At 37.1% G+C, this 18,881-nt stretch overlaps 1 protein-coding gene across 21 annotated transcripts in view; it reads right to left on the bottom strand.

Annotated features, from left to right (window-relative positions):
* SETD5 (SET domain containing 5) overlaps positions 1–18,881 on the bottom strand; it is an 80,105-nt gene that overhangs the window by 7,037 nt on the left and 54,187 nt on the right. For 15 of the 21 annotated variants that reach the window (XR_008684242.2, XM_055414383.2, XM_088831682.1 and 12 more), the window contains 5 exons: positions 18,587–18,829; positions 13,320–13,449; positions 5,827–6,071; positions 2,701–2,757; positions 344–814 (listed from right to left, as the gene is read on the bottom strand). Coding sequence is in view for 20 of the 21 variants with exons in the window: in XM_055414383.2 (XP_055270358.2) it covers positions 344–814; positions 2,701–2,757; positions 5,827–6,071; positions 13,320–13,449; positions 18,587–18,829 (1,146 nt within the window). In the remaining variant the exon portion in view is untranslated. The remainder of the gene's footprint in view (positions 1–343; positions 815–2,700; positions 2,758–5,826; positions 6,072–13,319; positions 13,450–18,586; positions 18,830–18,881) is intronic. The other 6 variants (XM_055414388.2, XM_088831684.1, XM_088831686.1 and 3 more) reach the window with 1 other exon arrangement.

The raw sequence follows: 18,881 nt of genomic DNA, 5'->3' as shown, positions 1-18,881 counted from the left end.
GAGGCTGAATGCATAAGAGGAGCCTAATGGTGCCCAGAACATGAAAAGTAGCATGAAACATGTAAAGTAGGATTATTCTTTTTCATTGCTTTATCCTTTGAATTGCCTAGCCAACTGTATGGCACATACATGAGAAGCATTTAAATTTGCTTAATATTTACAACACTCATCAAATTGTATTAATATAGTCTTTCACTGAACATGCCAAGAGACTGTGTCTTACTTATCTTCATTTTCCTCACAATGAGAACAGTGCTGAAAACATAGTGGTAACTCAGTGACTACTTACTGAATTATTCAGTTAATGTTCTTCAAAAGGGTCTATAAAATATGAAACACTTACCTTTTTCCTCTGTGGTGGGTTCTGGGGGGCAGATGGGACTCCTTCACAAGTTCTTTCGCCACCAGGTGACATGGATCCACGAGAGATGTCTTTCAGAAAACCATGTTCATATCTGCTGGGAAACCCTTCTGCAGGGGAACAATAGCCCCCATCCAAATGTAAAGGCTTTCTATCCCCTACCAGGGGAGACCCTCGATACAATCCATCTGCTCGAGGCATAGCGTTCAATGGGGAGTAGGCATACATCAAGTTAAACTCTGTCCGGAATGTCTGGTCCGAGTTTCTCACAAGAGTCTGATGTCCATCTCCACTCCTGCTTGTAAAACCAGTCTCAGAGGTGGGTCCAACAGAGGGATGAGGAGCCAGGTCAGAATGACCCGAGTTGATCAGGGAAGGTCTGTCAGCACAGCTGTTAGTGTTGGAGTCAAGGTAGCCTACTTTTGTCAAGTCCAGGTCTTTTCGGTGACAAAGCTGAAAGAATAAAAATCAACGGAGACATGGGGTAGGGGAGAAAGGAAAAAGTCAAAGGGCAGAAAAGAAGGGAAGTGAGGGGGCACAGGTGAATAAGGAAAGGTAAGAGGGACGAAAGTAGAATAGAGAAAGCCGTTAACATCTGTAAAGGTCCCATGTAGCACCAGTGTACACATGCCAGATTACCAAAGAATCCTGGCCTTTCCCAAATTGATTTAAAGTCTTTGGATGAGAATACTGGGAAAGTCAGAATTAGATAATTGGCCAAATGTGACTATTTTGCCTGCTTAGCCTTTCATCAGGTTTGCTGAGTCACCTTGCACTACATTCAGGGACTGGCAGTATAATCAGGGATTTACCTGAGCCCCATGGAGCCACAGAGATGAGAATGGTGTCTTAAGATAACTGGCTTCTGGTGTTATTCATTTCTAAACTAATATTGATGGAAGGTGGGAGGAGAGGAAAAGGTGAAAGAAAGCAGAAAGTAGACGAAAAATCAAGTATTTAAGTTACTGGTTCAGGGAAGGAGAATGGTATTAGTTGAAGACATCAACCAACCAGTTCTTCACTCACTTTCACTATTAAGTATGTGTGTTTCTCATAAACTTTCTGGTCACTCAATTCTTTCTACATCCTCTAATGTATGTCAACATACAAAAGACCACTAATGTTCATCACTGCAGAGTATCTGAAATGCTGAAACGTACCAAAAATAAACCCATCTACTTGGTCATCATCACCTCCTAACATCAAAGATTTTCTGCCACTATGTCCACTACAGCTAACTCTCTACAAGAATAGAATCAGAAACCCAGATAATACACCATTGTCAGCCTTCAAGTTATTCTATCTTAGAATCTTTAGCAACTGAGGAGAGAGAGCTCTATGCTCCTTACAAAATAAGACTTATCCAAAAACCTCTAGTACACTAGAATACAATCTTTAGTTTCACACTGATCTATAAAATCCTACCAATTCAGAATTTGGTCACCTGTCACTGAGTTTTAGCACTAACGTTTTACTGGAAGGGGTGGGAATAAAAGTTCTTAATTTCTGAAAGTTTATGAGCCACTGTAACTTTCTTTTCAGGAGGAGTAAGGCTCCATGTGGATTCATGGAGTTATCGCTGCTACCTTTGTTGAAATCTTCTAACAAGTTAAGAAACTCTAGCACTAGCATTTAAATTTAACATCTCCATAGCATAAGATTTGATATTCTAAGAGATACCATCTGTACAGCAACCATCTCCCCAACCACTGTAGAATGGACACATGAGTCACAGAAGCCATGGGCTGGTTTAAGCTGAGAGTTATGACTCTGCCTTTCTAAAGAAGATGCTTAATCTATCAACCAAAGCTCAAAACATCCACTTAAAGAGAGCTGTCAGATTAACTCTGGAATAAAGCGTAAATCACTGCCTAACTTTTTCAATATAAGCTGCTCCTTCATCAAGCCCAAGATAATAAATATCAAAAGACAGCTCCTACCAACTGGTGATTTAACCTTCCTTATATAACAAACACACTTTGTTAGACTTTAACAAGGTTCCCACATTTTCAGCTCCTTTAAACTTGACTTCTAGATTCTATTCTACTTTAAAAGAACTCTTCAGCCATACCCACCGCCCTCCCCTCAAAAACAACAAAAACGAACCCCACCACACACACACACACCCCTACTTCATTTTCCTCCATCTACATTGAGAATTCTGAGTAACCACAGTCACACATGGGAAAATTCATTCACCTTACAGTGACCAATCGGCCACCCTCCAGCCCATCACCCCATTCACTCGGATCCCCAAAGCCCTCCCCACACACACAGGAACACACTCATGCCCACTCACTCACAGCCTCCAAGTGTGATTGAGATGGTGTGATAACTACCTCGGGTGACAGGGACTCGGGCCTATTCGCAGGGGAACTCTCAGGGGAGGATATGTTCTAGAGGAGGGAAAAGCATCTTGTTATTCATCTACTCAAAGAAGCAAAACAAAACAAACAAAAAATAAAGCAAAAGCAAGCATAGATGGTTAGCCACAAATTTGGGGGGGTTGGGTGGGGTGGGGCAGGGAGAGGGATAAGAATGCACAAGGGAAATGTTTAAATGCAGAATCATCTCAATGGACAGAATGAGTTGTTAAAATGCTTCCTGGTGTCTCTGAAAGCATTTAAGAATAAACTGGTTATGTTTCATGCTATAAGTAAACATCTCAAGCGGATAACAAGAGTTAAATTGGTGAGATTTTATACTGTTACATTATGTCTTTCTATGTTAGAGGAGATTTTAGTAACCTGTAGTATTTGTTATCGATAGGAATCCTATCACTCATCCCTCATGCTTCAGAGCACCTTTCCTCTTTACCCCACACCCTCTTCTGAAAGTCAAATTTCCTCATTCTCTTCTGTGACTCAGGCCTGCCATATTTACCCAGGGGAATTGCTTAGCATGCAGAGGGCTGTCAGGGCTAGGGAGATGGCCAATTCTTCTTGAATGACAGTTGCAGGAGTTATGAATTCTGGATTCTCCAGCTCATAGGCTAGATAGTTCATAACATAATCCACTGTACTTTGAGGAACAGAGAGAAAAGGATTAAAAAAAAAAAAAGGCAGATGTGTACCCTTTAAGCCTCTGGTCCTGAACAAGGGCTTATCCTTAGGGCTTTTGCCTGAAGCAGCACTCCTGAGTGAAATAGTAACTGGGCAGTGAGTTCGGATTGGAAGATATGGAGGGAAAGAGCAGGGAAAGCAGGGAATGATGGTGGTAGCTGTGACAAGGAAAAAGGGGGTTTCTAATGTTGTACCCTCTGGATAGCTGTGGCCTGGGTGGCTGAAAAGTTCTGTGGCAGAGGAAATGAGGCTGCTTCAGCAGGGCTACCGGCTGTCAATAATTTCATTTGGTGGGGTGCTATATGTGTAGGATGTATAGTGGGGTATGGCTCTCAAGCCAGGAAGGGAAATGTTACTTAGGTGGAAAGCAGGGGTTCATTAAGCTTGCCCTCCCAATGCTGCTTTACTCTTTTTCTGATGCTCCCCTCTTATGATCTTGTTTTTTTTATTACATGTCTTTTCAACTCATCCCCTTAGCATTTCTCACTTTTCTTCTGGAAGGTTCTTCATTTTTCTTTTTAAAAATATTCTTTCCCCAACAAACTGATCTTTACTTGTGCCATCTCTCAGCTATTTGTGTGTCACAGTCTCAGGTGAAAATAAGGCTCCCTACTTCCCCATGCTAGAATATAGGCAAGTATGGCAATTAAAATGGTGATAAAGATGACCAGGATGATGAAATCTGTTTTTTTTAGAATTGATGAAACATGCCAAATTTTCTTAGTTAAATCATGAGACTAAAATAGTGAAAACATGCACTCAACTTTTTGAAGGGATGAGTTATTTAATATACTATAACATTTTCTTTCTCTCCTGGTGTTCTAACATTATGCGTAGACTATGCATCACTAAAATGATCTTTGATTTAAAAACAAACAAACAAAAAACCTTACATTTGCACAGCGTTTCAGTTACCCAAAACGCTACAAGGCGTAGGATATACACTGAGTGCTAAACCTGTTTTAGAAGGCAACTCCCCTTCTAGTTTAAAATTTAATTATAATAAACTATGAAGTTCTATTCCTATAATCTACTGTCCAACAGGGAGAATGTCCTCTCATGAAATTTTACCATCAAACTTCAGGTGCTAAATGAAAAGTCAACTGCAATTAGATCCAAGTAAACTTAGTAAGGCCCATATCAGATGTTTTGCTATCTGGCTTAAAAGAACGTCACAGGGAATTTGGTAAAGGATAACTTCCCTAGAAATCAAATGTGACCAGGAAGGTTTTTCTTCCCCCCTCTCAGAAAAAGGTTTGCTACAAAAGTAAGTTAACATAGTTTAGGCACAGAATATAGCTTCCTCTTATTTTCAAGGTTGCTAGTTACCTTTCTGAGTTAGCTATTTAAAGGTTCCGGTCTTTTCAATTCCCATCCTCTTTTAAAAACTGAATAGGTAGGATGACACTGATTAGAACATTCACCTTTATCAAACAAGACATCTGGAGAAGTGCAAGCTGTGTTTAGTCATCAAAACAAATTTTTCTGAGAAGGAACAGTGTCTGTTTAATTAGAAGTCAAAGCAACATGCAATAGATATATATATTTTTAACGCACTCACATGGATTCTATTCAATAAACCTACTATCACTCAAACTTGAACACTAACACAATTCAGAATTAACTCTTTGAAACAGGTGACCAGAGTGAGCAATAAATCTGGTTCTTATAAATGCATGTTGCTAGCCTCTTTCTACTTCTCACTTGTAACCCATTATTACAAGAAGGGAAAGTAACCTGGAAATGAAAATCCTGCTGCTGCTGCTGCTAAGTCACTTCAGTCATGTCCGACTCTGTGTGACCCCATAGACGGCAGCCCACCAGGCTCCCCCGTCCCTGGGATTCTCCAGGCAAGAACACTGGAGTGGGTTGCCATTTCCTTCTCCAAATGAAAATCCTAACTTGCCATAAACCATACCTCAATGCTTTCTAAATCTGTTTACTGAGGCCACAAGGAGAATGCAAAATAACAAAGACACTTCACTGATTTAAAGGCCAAGAAGTGGAGGCACAACCAATCACTATAATCTGCACTCTCAGGCTGGTGTCATTTTAATGGTTACTAGGAAGCTAGAGGCCAATTTTAACCAAGGCATACAGTAAAGATAAAGATGAAGGTCTAGCAAGACTTCCACCTAAAGGTATGGCGGTTGATGAACTGCATGCAAAAGATAGATGAGTATCACCTGTGGGAGTACTCTTCCTATTTTGGGAAGTATAGAGACTGCCAAGATGAGAGGCTACCAGGTAATAGGTCACAATGACCCTGAGGTTTCCCATTCTCTTGCTAAGGTGGGCAAAGAACATGGTAAAGAAACATTTGGAATGGTATTATATTTGAAATGAGGAGGTGCAAATGATGATTTTCATATTCAGAACTCCCAACAACCAAACCCAAATCACCTCAAATTGCAGAGGAGTATTGCAGCGACTAGCAGTAGTAAGAGATGTGACTGGTGAGAACATGAGGCTGTATCCATTTCGACACTCTTCTTCTGGGTGAGATGGGCCAGGTGTGGTCAGCTGGGGGCTCTTTGAGCCTGGATTGGGAGGGGGTGGTGTGACTGGAGAAAGAGGCCGCAGTAACTTGGTGACATTCTGCTCCATCAGATAGCGAGACTTCCATTTCTTTAATGGGCTCAACAAGTCTGTGAAATACAAAGCTTGGATGAGAGGTTTGAAATTACAGCCTAAAGGGATACTCGTAGTGAAGCCATTAACCTCCAGCCCATAATGGCTCATAACTCCACCTTTGCCTTATCCCACTGTTATCTCCTGCAATCAAACCAAAAGCCCAAAGGTTCTTTAATTGTCACACTTAAAAGTGATTCTCAAAACTCTCTAACCTCCCAAAAACTCATCAGATGAATCTGACACTTTAAGTAACTAATCCCTGGGCTAATTTAATCTCTTGCAGTAGAAAACATAATTTATATTTTTCACATTCTAAAAAACCCCTCAAATCTGTGTCTCTGTTAAAATCACTCTCTGTTGAATTGTTGGTTCACCAACTCAGTTTCAAGCTTTTATATATTTTTCCATTTTTTAGCAGCTCTTTATATAATATTCTGCTTCAGCAGGGGAGAGTTACACATGATTACCTGATCCTTACTGAGTACTTAGTTTTAGAGTGCTTCAAAGTGTGAAATCATTTCTACATAAACCTCATTTTCAAAAACTAGGCTGGTACTCTTTTTCTGATTGGAATATCCTACTTTCTACGGTGGACTTCTCAGTCCCACTTTGAAAGAAAGTTAACATGCTTTAAATTTAAGTGACTACTCAGGGCAATGCACCTATCTCACTTAATGGAAAATATTTTTATTCGTTCACAGTTCCAAGCTATTTATTTGTTTAGTACCTCTTACATGGAAACACCACACTAGGTATGTGGGGGAAAATGGTTATCATGTACTCTACTTTTTAAAATACACTCTATTTTAAAAGGGTTTATGAAAGCATAAGAAAAAGAAAACATACATAAAACATGTTTAATATAAATTTAAGAACCTCATCAGAGGTGGTCATACTGCTATGCATAAGGAGAAAAAAAAATTATGCTTTTAAGGGTTTATTACATACCAGGCACTATTCTATGTGCTTCATGTGAATTAGCAGGTTTAACCTGAATAACTCTATAAATCCAGTACTAGTATTATCATCCCTATTTTAAAGAAGGAGTAGGCAATCTGGTTCCCATCTACATTCTTAATCATTAGGTTAAACGATTAGGTTTCCTCCCAAGCTGTTGAGGAAAAGTTTTGGGACAGCAGCACAGCTATATTTCAAAACAATTCCCCTGGTAGCGATGGTTAGCATGAGAATGAACACTGGGAAACTATCTGGAGTTAATGGAGTAGTTACACACAAAGAGTTATGAAGCACTAAACTAGGGCAGTAGAAGGTGAAACAGAGAAGAAATAAAAGCAAAAAATACTGGAGATACATATTTTTCCTTTCAGATATCTAAAAAATTAAAAACTTTCCTAGATTAGAAGTATATTTGTATTTTCCTTCTGTTCCAGATACTATGTTTTTCTATTCTCCTTTTGAAAAGTGCCTAGGTATAAACAAAACAAACATGTGATTCATAACTTACATTTAGGTTTATGTATTTCAAGAATCTTCAACAGTGAATCTTTTAAAAGACCACTATACTGCTAGGTCCAACACTGTAACTACTAAAAGCAATTATGTAATTTATAAAGTTCATTGTAGAAAACTTATAAAATTCAGATGAACTCTCCCATCTCCAAATCAACTTACAGGTTACTCATTTAAAATATATTTATTAAGTATTTATTATAATATATTTAACGAAAGAGACCTAGCACTCGTCCTTATGAAGTTTATAGGCCAGTGGTAATGTGCCTACTTTTTTCTATGAATAATATTATATTTACAAAATTTTCTTTTAAAGTTTCATTTTTCTTCTTTTTGCCATACAGTTATCAAATCTCCTGGTTAAATCTATCTTTTATGGTTTTGTACCTTTACTTATGTAATTCCCAAGATATATAAACAAACATCCACATATTGAAACACATACTTAACTTGAAATCATATTCACAAATTAATGAACTGCTAATATCCTGGGGTATTTTCATCTCAATCTCTTTCTTGACATGGCCTTGCTGATTCTTTGTCTAAATCACATTGAATAAATAACCTGCTATCTTCACTCCTAATAAAAATCTTTCCATTACAATGACAAAAATGTTAACAATTATAATTTTATTAAGCCTCTTTTGGCTATACAAAGTTTATATTTGTATTTAGTCAAATGTGTCAACTATTTCCTTTATTTTCTGCCTCAGACATGTCTTTTGCCACCCCACACCAAGACTATAAAAATGACCTATTTTCCCATTATCTCCATATTTAATTTTCGAATTTAACTCAGAATGTTCTAAACTTTTCACAGGGCAAATGGCTAGCATATTCTTCCAAATTATTTTGTAATTATAGAATAATCATATTTCTATACTGAATTGAAATATGACATTTATCCTGCTAGATATTGAGTTTAGTTCTGAATGTTATTCCGTACGCTTTTAGTAAAATTGTTTGGACAATTCCAGTTATTCTATTCTAGCTCTCCAAATTATTTTGCCTATTCTAGCATACTTGTGTATGTCAATGAACTGTAGAAATCATTTGTCAACTATGCTGATACTTCCCCTTTCCAAGGCTTACTGGGGCTGTATTAAATTCGTGAGTAATGTGTGGAAAATTCTCACTGAGCACTGTGGCATGATCTTTTATCTACTTATGCCTTCATTCATATTCCTCTCATCATCATTATTATTAATATTTTGGTGGCTTATGGGGTTGAACCCAGGCCCTCGACAGTGACAGCATGGAGTCCTAACCACTCGACCGCCAGAGAATCCCTTATATTATACTTCATTACAGATTTGCCGCATTTCTAAATTAGGTTTATTCTCCAGTGTTCTCTATTTTCCGTTACTACTGTGAATTAGATGTATTTCTCCCTATATATTAGTTAAATGTTACTGCTAACATGTAAGAGAATCATTCAGTATGTTACATATTTTTGTATCTAGCTACCCTATTGATCTCTACCAGTTTTTCAGTTAATTCTTTTGGCTTTTCTAAGTAGGTAAGCATATTATTTGTATGCAATGATAACCTATACATCCTCTTTACCAAAACTTTTATCTCATTTTTAGCTTTTTTTGATAATCAGTTTGGACAACAATTCTAAATGTTGCTAAATAAGAATGATAATACTGGGATAATCTGATAACCCATTTAAAAGGTTTAATCTATTTTTCAACATGAAATATACCTGGCAACTGTTTTCACATAGATGTAAAACAAAATCATTCAGTATGTTATTTTATTAGATTTATCATTAAAATCACATTTACTATGCTATTAGTCCCTCCTCCTCCATTTGGTTGGCTAATAAATTATTATATGAATAAAATTTCAAGTATTGAACCTCCTTTACATTCCATGGAAAATTTTTATTTGGTCATAATAATAGTATTCTTACAGATTCAAGATTCAGATGACTGAAATCTAATTCAAAAGTAGTACTGTACTGTTTTTAGGAAGTTAATTTGATAAAATAAATCAACAGTAAAAATTTTAATGCTACTGTATAGTATTTCATCAAAAGTATAGGCAATTGAAGGTAAACCACAGATTCTACCATTTCTTTATTCACTGAAACCCAGGTCACTTTTATTCTGTATTATTGGCAATTATTAATAATTTCATGACTAAGAGTGCAAAAGTCCAGTCTACTTCTATTTTTAGTCCACGCTTCAGTTCAGTTCAGTCGCTCAGTCGTGCCCGACTCTCTGCGACCCCATGAATCACAGCACGCCAGGCCTCCCTGTCCATCACCAACTCCCAGAGTTCACTCAAACTCATGTCCACAGAGTCGGTGATGCCATCCAGCCATCTCATTCTCTGTCGTCCCCTTTTCCTCCCGCCCCCAATCCTTCCCAACACCAGAGTCTTTTCCAGTGAGTCAACTCGTCACATGAGGTGGCCAAAGTATTGGAGTTTCAGCTTTAGCATCAGTCCTTCCAATGAATACACACTTACTTCTGTACAATAAGTAGCTAGAAAAAGTACTACTAGGTTTTTAAAAATGCATAAAATAAATCTTCTCAAATTTCTAGTAGAGACATTATTTCCCTGTCATTTTTGCAAATCCTTTCTCCCAGTGTTTTTGTCCTCTATCAGTTCAGAGAGCTAAAGACATAGAAACTTTAATTAAAAAAAGAAAACAAAGCCAAACAGTGAATGTACACAGAATTTACTTTGGCAAAGATCTAATTCTTTCCCATCTCCCACGTAAGTAAAAATTATAGAATTTACAGAATCTTTCACTTACATAAAGCCTGTTTCTGGCTATTCTGTTCCATATATATATCCATTATTGAATCTGTACGAATCTAATTACCAATTTACAGCATCACATGAGAAGCTAGTTTTATACTGCTAGGTACTTCTTCGTCATTACTTTTTCAATTTTTCTTAGTTACTTTCATGTTTATTTTTTATGATAAACTTCCAAGATCATTTAATCAAACCCCCAAACAAACTAGCTTGATGGAAACTGTATGAAGACAAGAAAAAAAAAACCACTCATTATATTTCCTCTTTCTATTAAGGAATATGGAAGTTCCCTTTATTTCCTCAAGACTTAAAAAAATATTCCTCAGTAATGCTTTGTTCTACATGTCTCCTCCATTATTCCTAGGCAGTTTCTTCATTTTGTTGAGCTCAGCAATGCAGATTTATCTTCATTTATTTTCTTGGTACATAAATGCTATTAATTTTTATATAACTAGCAGTTTATTTTTTTCAATTATTTAGACTCCTAGGTATATACCCACATCATTTACAAATAATGAACATTATACTCGCCCTTGCCTGCAGAGTTAATACTGTTTATTTCTATTCAACTTTACCTTTAAGGAACTTAATGCATCCTAGTATATGATTACGGAGAAGGCAATGGCAAGCCACTCCAGTACTATTGCCTAGAAAATCCCATGGATGGAGGAGCCTGGTAGGCTGCAGTCCATGGGGTCGCTAAGGGTTGGACACGACTGAGCGACTTCACTTTCACTTTTCACTTTCACACATTGGAGAAGGAAATGGCAACCCACTCCAGTGTTCTTGCCTGAAGAATCCCAGGGATGGGGGAGCCTGGTGGGCTTCCGTCTATGGGGTCACACAGAGTCGGACACGACTGAAGTGACTTAGCAGCAGCAGTATATGATTAATTTCTGTAAATTTTCCATAAATGTCCAACAAGAAATCTGTGTATAATAATGACAGTAATAATTCCTATTGAGGGTATGATACTGCACTTATGTACATTAATCTCATATTAGCTCTACAAGGCAGATATTACTACACCCGTTTCACAGATGAGCCTCAGAGATATTTTATAACTTGCCTGAGTTAGTAAAGGGTGTGTGTGTGTTACCTGCTCAGTCATGTCCGACTCCATGACCCCACGGACTGTAGCCCACTAGGCTTCTCTGTCCATGGGATTCTCCAGGCAAGAATACTGGAGTGGATCGCCGTTCCCTTTTGCAGAGGATCTTCCCGACCCAGGGACTGAACCCTGGTCACCTGCATTGCAGGCAGTTCTTTACCATCTGAGCTACAGGGAAGTCAGCACTAGTAAAGGGTAGAGATGATCTTTAAATTCAGGTCTGTTGGATTCTTTCTACTGTATCAACCTGTCTCCCTTTCTTGATTAATATCTCCTTGGTCTTTTTGAGATCAGACAAATAAAATAAAAAACCCCCAAAACCAAAGAAACCAAAGCAACAAATAAAAATAACTCCTCAGGATGTACACTAATAGCAACATACCAAGATGCTCATTTGAGTACTGCTTGGTTTCAATTAAATATTTTCCAGTTTATGTTGTTGCTTAAGGGCAAGGTGTATCCTTTGAATCTTTCTTGATGCTAGAGACGAGAGAACTTTAATAAAGGTTGGTGACTAACACTCTTAACTCCATTACAACTAGGACACATAATAACGAAGGCAGTTTCCTTATGAATCTTTGCCAGTCAAGACATGAATTGCTAATACAGACTCCCTTTCCCAATCTTAAATACATACATACACAACACATAGACTACACATACATATGTATGTGTTCCAGATAGAAGATTCCAATTGTTGCAGTCTCACTGTACTGTAAAAGCTGCCAATAAATTGATAAAATTGGCGAAAATCTATTATCAGCATTTCTTTATATTAACCTGGTTCGAGTAAATCTTCCTAATCACTGGTGAAGAGAATAAAGTATTTTAAATAAATGGTATCATTTATCTTCCAGATGTTCTACACTGGGATTTCATTATATTGAGGTTATATATGTGATAACTTATAAGGTATAATACAGTCTAGGGATAGAAAAATAAACTAAATCAATAACTTGAAAAAAAAACTATTTTTAGTAGCCTATTTTTTCCAAATATAATCGTACACAAAGTTTTATATAAACCAGATATTACTAGTACAAACCTCTTTACTTAATTCAAGTTCATATTTACTTAAGCAATGAACAAGAGGTTTCTATGAAAATTTGAAATATTACTATGTTAGGTACAAACTTGCATGACTTTTAGCACTGTATTTATTTTGGCATTTTGTTTTGATTGCATAATATTCACAAAATTGATTTAGAGATAAAGAACTAGAAATCACACAGAACTTTTCAATTAAAATAACACTGGCCAAGAGAAACTTGGTAATAAGACTATCCCCAAATAAGCTGGTATCAAGTTCATGCACCTGTGCTTTCAATTTGCAATCAAAACCCCTGCAAGAGTTACAGCAAAACTAAAGGACCAGATGACTTTTCATGACCCTCTAGTTTAAAAATTCATATGAAGACTTTAAATTGGATTCAAGGTCATGTCTTTTAAAACATTTACACTAATTGTGCAAGCTCTTTTGAAAACAACCAATTCATAATAATTTTTCATTTACTTTACTCACCCCGTGCCCCTTCAACAAGTCCCACCCCACTCAATCACCTATAATTTTGATTCTTTCCTGAACAGTGCCCCACATCTTTTCTTTTTTCCCCTCTTATAAATATGGATATAGAGATCCTAAACTTACTACTTTAATGTATCTAACCTTTTTAAAAACCATTTCTGCTGTTATCTGTACACTGTCTAGTTCCTTCTTTGCCGTCCTGGGATACTGATCCCTGACTTGAGATCTCTCTCTTCCTCTGTAAAGACAGATGTAAAGTAACTATTTAGAGAACAATGCTATTTTTTTTTGTATCATACTTTTTAAAGTATTCAGTGAAATTTTTAATGTAGACCCAAAGTAATCATTGCTCATGTATTCAGAAAGGTTTGTGATACATACCTGCATTGTCTTTGCAGATACTAGAAGAATTACTGTTTTCATTACTTTGGTATAGATGCTGAGTTCTTGTCTCTTGGGGTACAGACGATGTTTGGGTCATCCCTTCTTCCAAGGCTTGCTTTATCCAGCGCTATAATGGGAAAGAACCAGGGAATTATCAACAATCGTTTAAAACTATTTGGCTCACCTATTTATTTTAAATGCATCAACTGGGTCACTATTTATCAAGTGGTGACAGATATTAATACAACACATTCATTCAGGCCCACAGTCAAAGTATTTTTTGTCTTGTGTTTCAGCATTTTAGGATATTGCCCCATCAATTCCTTCTATGCAGCATAACTGAGAAAGCCTGGATTACACATAATGAAGTCCCACTTAAAAAAAAAAAACAATAAAAATGATTACTATTTAACTCTTCATACTGCTTAGAATGGAATAAATGCGAAAAGAGAAGGAAGAAATCTTAGCATTATATATAAAAGACTCCGATCACACAGAATAAAGCTAGCACAAAAAGTAAGTGTGTAAAAAGAAGATAGATCTCTCAAGAGTTGTCTGTCCTGTGCTGGGGATATCTGAAGAAGTAACAGAAAAGTTTCACAGGAAAACTCTGGATGAGAATAAATAGCTCTTTACTACAAGTGCCAAAATGCTTCCAAAAAGACTACTCTCAATATCCTGTGAGTTTTCCCTCCTTGTTAAGTAGTTTGGTTAAATTATGCATGAATAACACAAATCATTACCAGAATCCTTCTGCAGAAATAAAAAAAGGAAAAAAGTCAAAAAGAGTTCTCTAATCAGTCACATTTTTCTGTAATGAATACTGGAACCTAAAATGATGGAAACAAACTTTGTTCAGAAAGGAAGCCTACAGAGATAAGGACAGTAAGATTATGCAACCTGTGGGAAAGAGAAAATTTCTTACCTGTAATTATGTTCTCTTAAGATACACTCACACAGTTGTAGGTTGCTCACCACTCTGTGGCTCTCCTGCCCTGACACAAGACAGATCGAATTTTGATAAACATCAATTTCTGAGTCAGACCATATCCCAAATAGGAAGAGTAAAGGTGATTGTAACTTACACCTTTAGAGAACCAATATTACAGGTAAGTAAATATTCTCTTTACCAAAGACAGCAATTCTAATAGGAACTTAAGAAATAGTGTGAGGAAGCCAAGGAAACATTTACATCATGTAAATGGCATTGTGGTCTGCCAAATGAAAGCAAAAGTATAAACATGAAGAGATAGAAAGTGAATATCTAAAAAAAGAGAGGTAACATCAACTGAATCACGTCATATTAGGATTTGATCAAGTCTCTGAAGCCAAAATAAGACCAAGAATGAACTTACTCTTCTACACACAGAATACTGATGTGAAGATGAACTGTCAGAACTGTAACTCCCTACATAGAAGAGACCTCAGAGGTCACCTTGTCCAAAGCATTTTTTGTATAGATGGGAAAAAATTAGGCTCAGGAGACCAAAAATGAGTGAAAATTCTTTGTTATATAGATACCTTACTACAAGTTTTTCGTATCAGAGCAGATGACAAAACTCATTTGGGGTCACTGTGCTTTTCTCCAAGGTAAGTTAATGTCATGTATTTCCAGTGTCAAATAGGTGCACCCATAAAAGAATTCTCTGCATCTGATGACTACAAAAAGGGAAATTAAAACCAGGACAGGGGCATTCTAAAGAATAAGATGCTGCTCTGGTTAGCTTACGGTCGAACACAGCAACTTGATCAACTCTTTCCTCCTGGCCCTACTGTATGTCTACACAGTATTTTAGGACCCACAAAGAAGGAACACCAACAGTTATTTGTATCTAACAAGTTCGAATCACCCCTATGGGTAATAAATTAACTTTAGACCCTTCTCCCCAAGTTCTAGCTACAGTTATTAAGGTCAAAAGAACATTTCTTCCTTCACTGGAACTCTGTATTGAAGAGATTTTTAGGAAGCTCAAAGATGGGCAATAGAAATGTTTTAAAGAGTATCATTATGATGGGGAAAGGGAAAGAAATTAATTTGGGTTTTAGAGTCCAAAGACCTGGATTGAAACTTGGCTGCGCATCTTCCTAAATGCTTAAACTTTGGGCAAGTTACTTTCACTTCTGAACCAAAGCTTCTGGATCTGTAAATTGAACCCAATGATCCCAAGCTCACAGGGTTATCATGAATGCTAAGTGAGACAGTGTATGTGAAGAAAGCTTGTAGCACAGTACTGGGCACACACTGTTCAGTGAGAACTAGTTCAAATGTATTTCAGGCTATGGACAGAGTATACAGATTAATATCACTCCAATGCACACAATAAAATATCAATGCAAAGCACAGTGTTTTATTTTCAGTCTAAATGGGAGACTGAACGCCCCACACATATTATGCCTACAAGGTGAGTTCAGAGATTTAGAGAACAAGGAAAGATACTATTGAAAGGCTTGTTAGCCACTCATAAATGCTTCCATTTCAAAATACCAAGTAAAATTCAACAAGACATACTATAACATGCTAGTTAAGAGCTGTAAATTGATTTAATTTAGAAATTAGAGACATCATAAAACATTCTGCCAAATACTCTAAAAATCTGGATGCAAATATACACATGCAACTTTACACTCTTAAACTTATGAAGGCTTTATACCTCCTTTAATCAGATATGATAGAGTAGCCTACTAGGAATACATGCTATTTTAACTAATCCCATGGAGGACAGTTGTTCTCATCTATATGTTTAACTATATTCTTCTCTGAGCGATTTTTAGAAATTTATCACAATTTTATTATGGAAATCTTCTTAGGTTCTGCACCATGTGAGTATTTTCTAACCAGTCTAAAAAAATCTCCATCTCCATCTAGGATAAACCTGAGTTCAGTTTCTACATAGGACCCAATTTCATTAATTTTGTCCCATAAAAAGTTACATTCTTGTTTTGCAATATAATCTTGATACATTAACAGCAAATATTAAACTTGTGATTTAAACAATTTTCAAAGACTCAAGTAAGATACTTTGCTATGTGTCAACATACATAGCCTGAACTCTTCAACATACATAGCCCGAACTCTTCTTAAAGACTAATATGACACAAATAGATAAAAGTGTCTGAGCAGAGCCTGTATAAAACAAGACTAAGGATGGTCAGATACATGTAGAGACTATAACATGAATATGAATTAAATGGATTTCTAACTGTTGCCAGTGGAGAGACACAAAGATGAGATACAGATGTAAGTCTGAAACCATAACCAGGTAAAAAGGGCTCTAAGAAATATATTTTCTATCAGATTTGAAGTCGTATTTCTACACGTTCTTGATTTTCACAGAACTCTGCTACTTGGCAAAAAGTAAGATGGGAATAGAAAGATTGCAACCTAGCATCAGAATGATAAAGGCAGCATTTCAAGAAGGTAGTCCATACTATTTACAATTCAGACTTCTTTATTATTCTGTATTAATAATTATTAACCCTTCTTAAAGGATCAAAGAAAGAAAATCTATTACGTGACTTTATAAGATACTTCAACAGTTAACATCCTAGAAGTCTAGTACCTATGTCCATCCAAAGAACAAAAGGAAGAAGTTTATTTCATATATACATTAAGCCAGAGTTAATGAAATCCACCAATTATTACAGAACAAGGTTAATCATTATTATTGTCGTTGAGTAGCTAAGTTGTGTCCAACTTTTGCGATCCCATGGACTGCAGCCCGCCAGGCTCCTCTGCTCATGGGATTTCCTAGGCAAGAATATTTGGAGTGGGTTGCCATTTCCTTCTCCAGGGGATCTTCCTGACTCAAGTCTCCTGCAAAGCCGGTGGATTCTTTACCACCGAGTCACCAGAGAAGCCAAGGTTAATCAGTAACGGTTATTAAATGGCAAATATTTTTCTTTCCTTCTCAGATAATTTATAAGATCCAAGATAAATAACTTGGTATAGAATAAAGGATTCCCAGAGACCTAACCTTCATTTCCTTTAGTAAATTTCCTGTCTTATTTTCTTTTAAAAGATGTTATCACTGTTTTCTTTTCTGACACCTGAAAGTTATGTTACTCCATTACCCACAAACCCTTTCGGCAAAGATCTCATGATCAAATTTAAATTTCTCTTTAGGAGCTGTTCTACTTGGGAATTTCCCCTAAATAAATCAGTAAGTGACTCAAACACTTAGATTAAGGTTAGGAAAAGACTTTCTTCAGTGTATGTTGCTCAAACAGTGTAGCGCCTTTGCTTTGTGTGCAGATCCCTGCTGCCCTCCTCCCCTCCATATCCCCCGACACTTGGGTTCATCTTTTATGCCCCTCCCCCCAAGAAATAGTATCTGCTCTTTGGGAAAGAGAAAAGCTTTAAGTTTGAGGAGTCAGGGAAGACCTGCCTGGAGTTGGAGACTTCATCACATCAAATAATCTATATGCAGCATCCTCATGTACGTGATGCCAGTGGAGGAGGGCAATGGCAGACACTGAGGAAGGCAGCCTGAATCCAGATCTGAGGATAAGAGAAAAGGGTGTTCCAGGGAACAGACTCTACCTCAAAGGTATCAAATGAAAGGGTGTCCTATACTTCTAGAAACATGAAAATGACATTATAGATCTGAGGGTGTGATCTATTCTCGAGAGACACCTTTGGAAAATAGGCAGGGCTTCTGGGAATTAAGAAAGCATTCCAAAAATAAACAACCATCAAATATAACTGCCACTAGATCCAAAAACAATACATAACTACAGAAGAGAAACCAGAAAGAGACAGAAAACTATATAGTAGGTTCCATAATCACTAGGGAATAAACAGTCATTTGATCAAGGAACAGGAATTCTGTCATTTGTGACAGGACTTTTCCTCTATTCTCAATCAAATGATAATAGTGACTGAGTTAATCCAAAACAAAACTGGATCATTCTTTAACTTGTGCAACAGTGCTCTAGAGTACCTGGGGCCCAATCTTACAGAATAATCACAAATGGACATGTTAACCAGTATCACATGAGCACACACAAAACACCCCTCTCTACCCAGTCACCAACTGCTAAGATAACAGTGAACACAAAGACAAATTTGCTAAGACAAACTGAGCACCAAAATGTAGTATACATCCCACCTTAGTCTCACTGACTCTTGATGCATCAGTATTTGTGGCTTAACAACTAACTCATTATAAACTCATATGGGCAGTGTGCTCATCTAGAGAATGCGTTTGATATGTCACCATTACAGGCATCTGAGGTTAAAAGGAAAAGAAATCACGTACACGTACCTTTTTACAGGAGCTGAATGTGCCATCAGGCAGAAGTGGCCTTCGACGCCTCTCAGGGATAAAGGGTGAGCCAAAGCGAATGTAGTGTTTGGGGGTGGTGCAAATTAACGGGGAATGGATAAGACCAGGTAACATGTTCAGGGTCGTTGCCAGTACAGTTGGGTCCGTGGTGATACGTAAAGGACACTCAACAGGACATTCTTGCTTCTCAGCTTTGTCATTCAACCATTCTGTAACTAGATACTAAGTTAAAAAAGAAACTGTCAGTTGATGATGGTGCAGATGTAAAGGCCAG

This window comes from Moschus berezovskii, chromosome 24, assembly GCF_049115385.1.
Source record: "Moschus berezovskii isolate FMDL1 chromosome 24, NW_MosBer_1.0, whole genome shotgun sequence".
In the NCBI taxonomy this organism is placed as follows: domain Eukaryota; kingdom Metazoa; phylum Chordata; class Mammalia; order Artiodactyla; family Moschidae; genus Moschus; species Moschus berezovskii.
The sequence above is the reverse complement of the archived record's forward strand: the minus strand, read 5'-3'. Positions and strand labels throughout refer to the sequence as shown.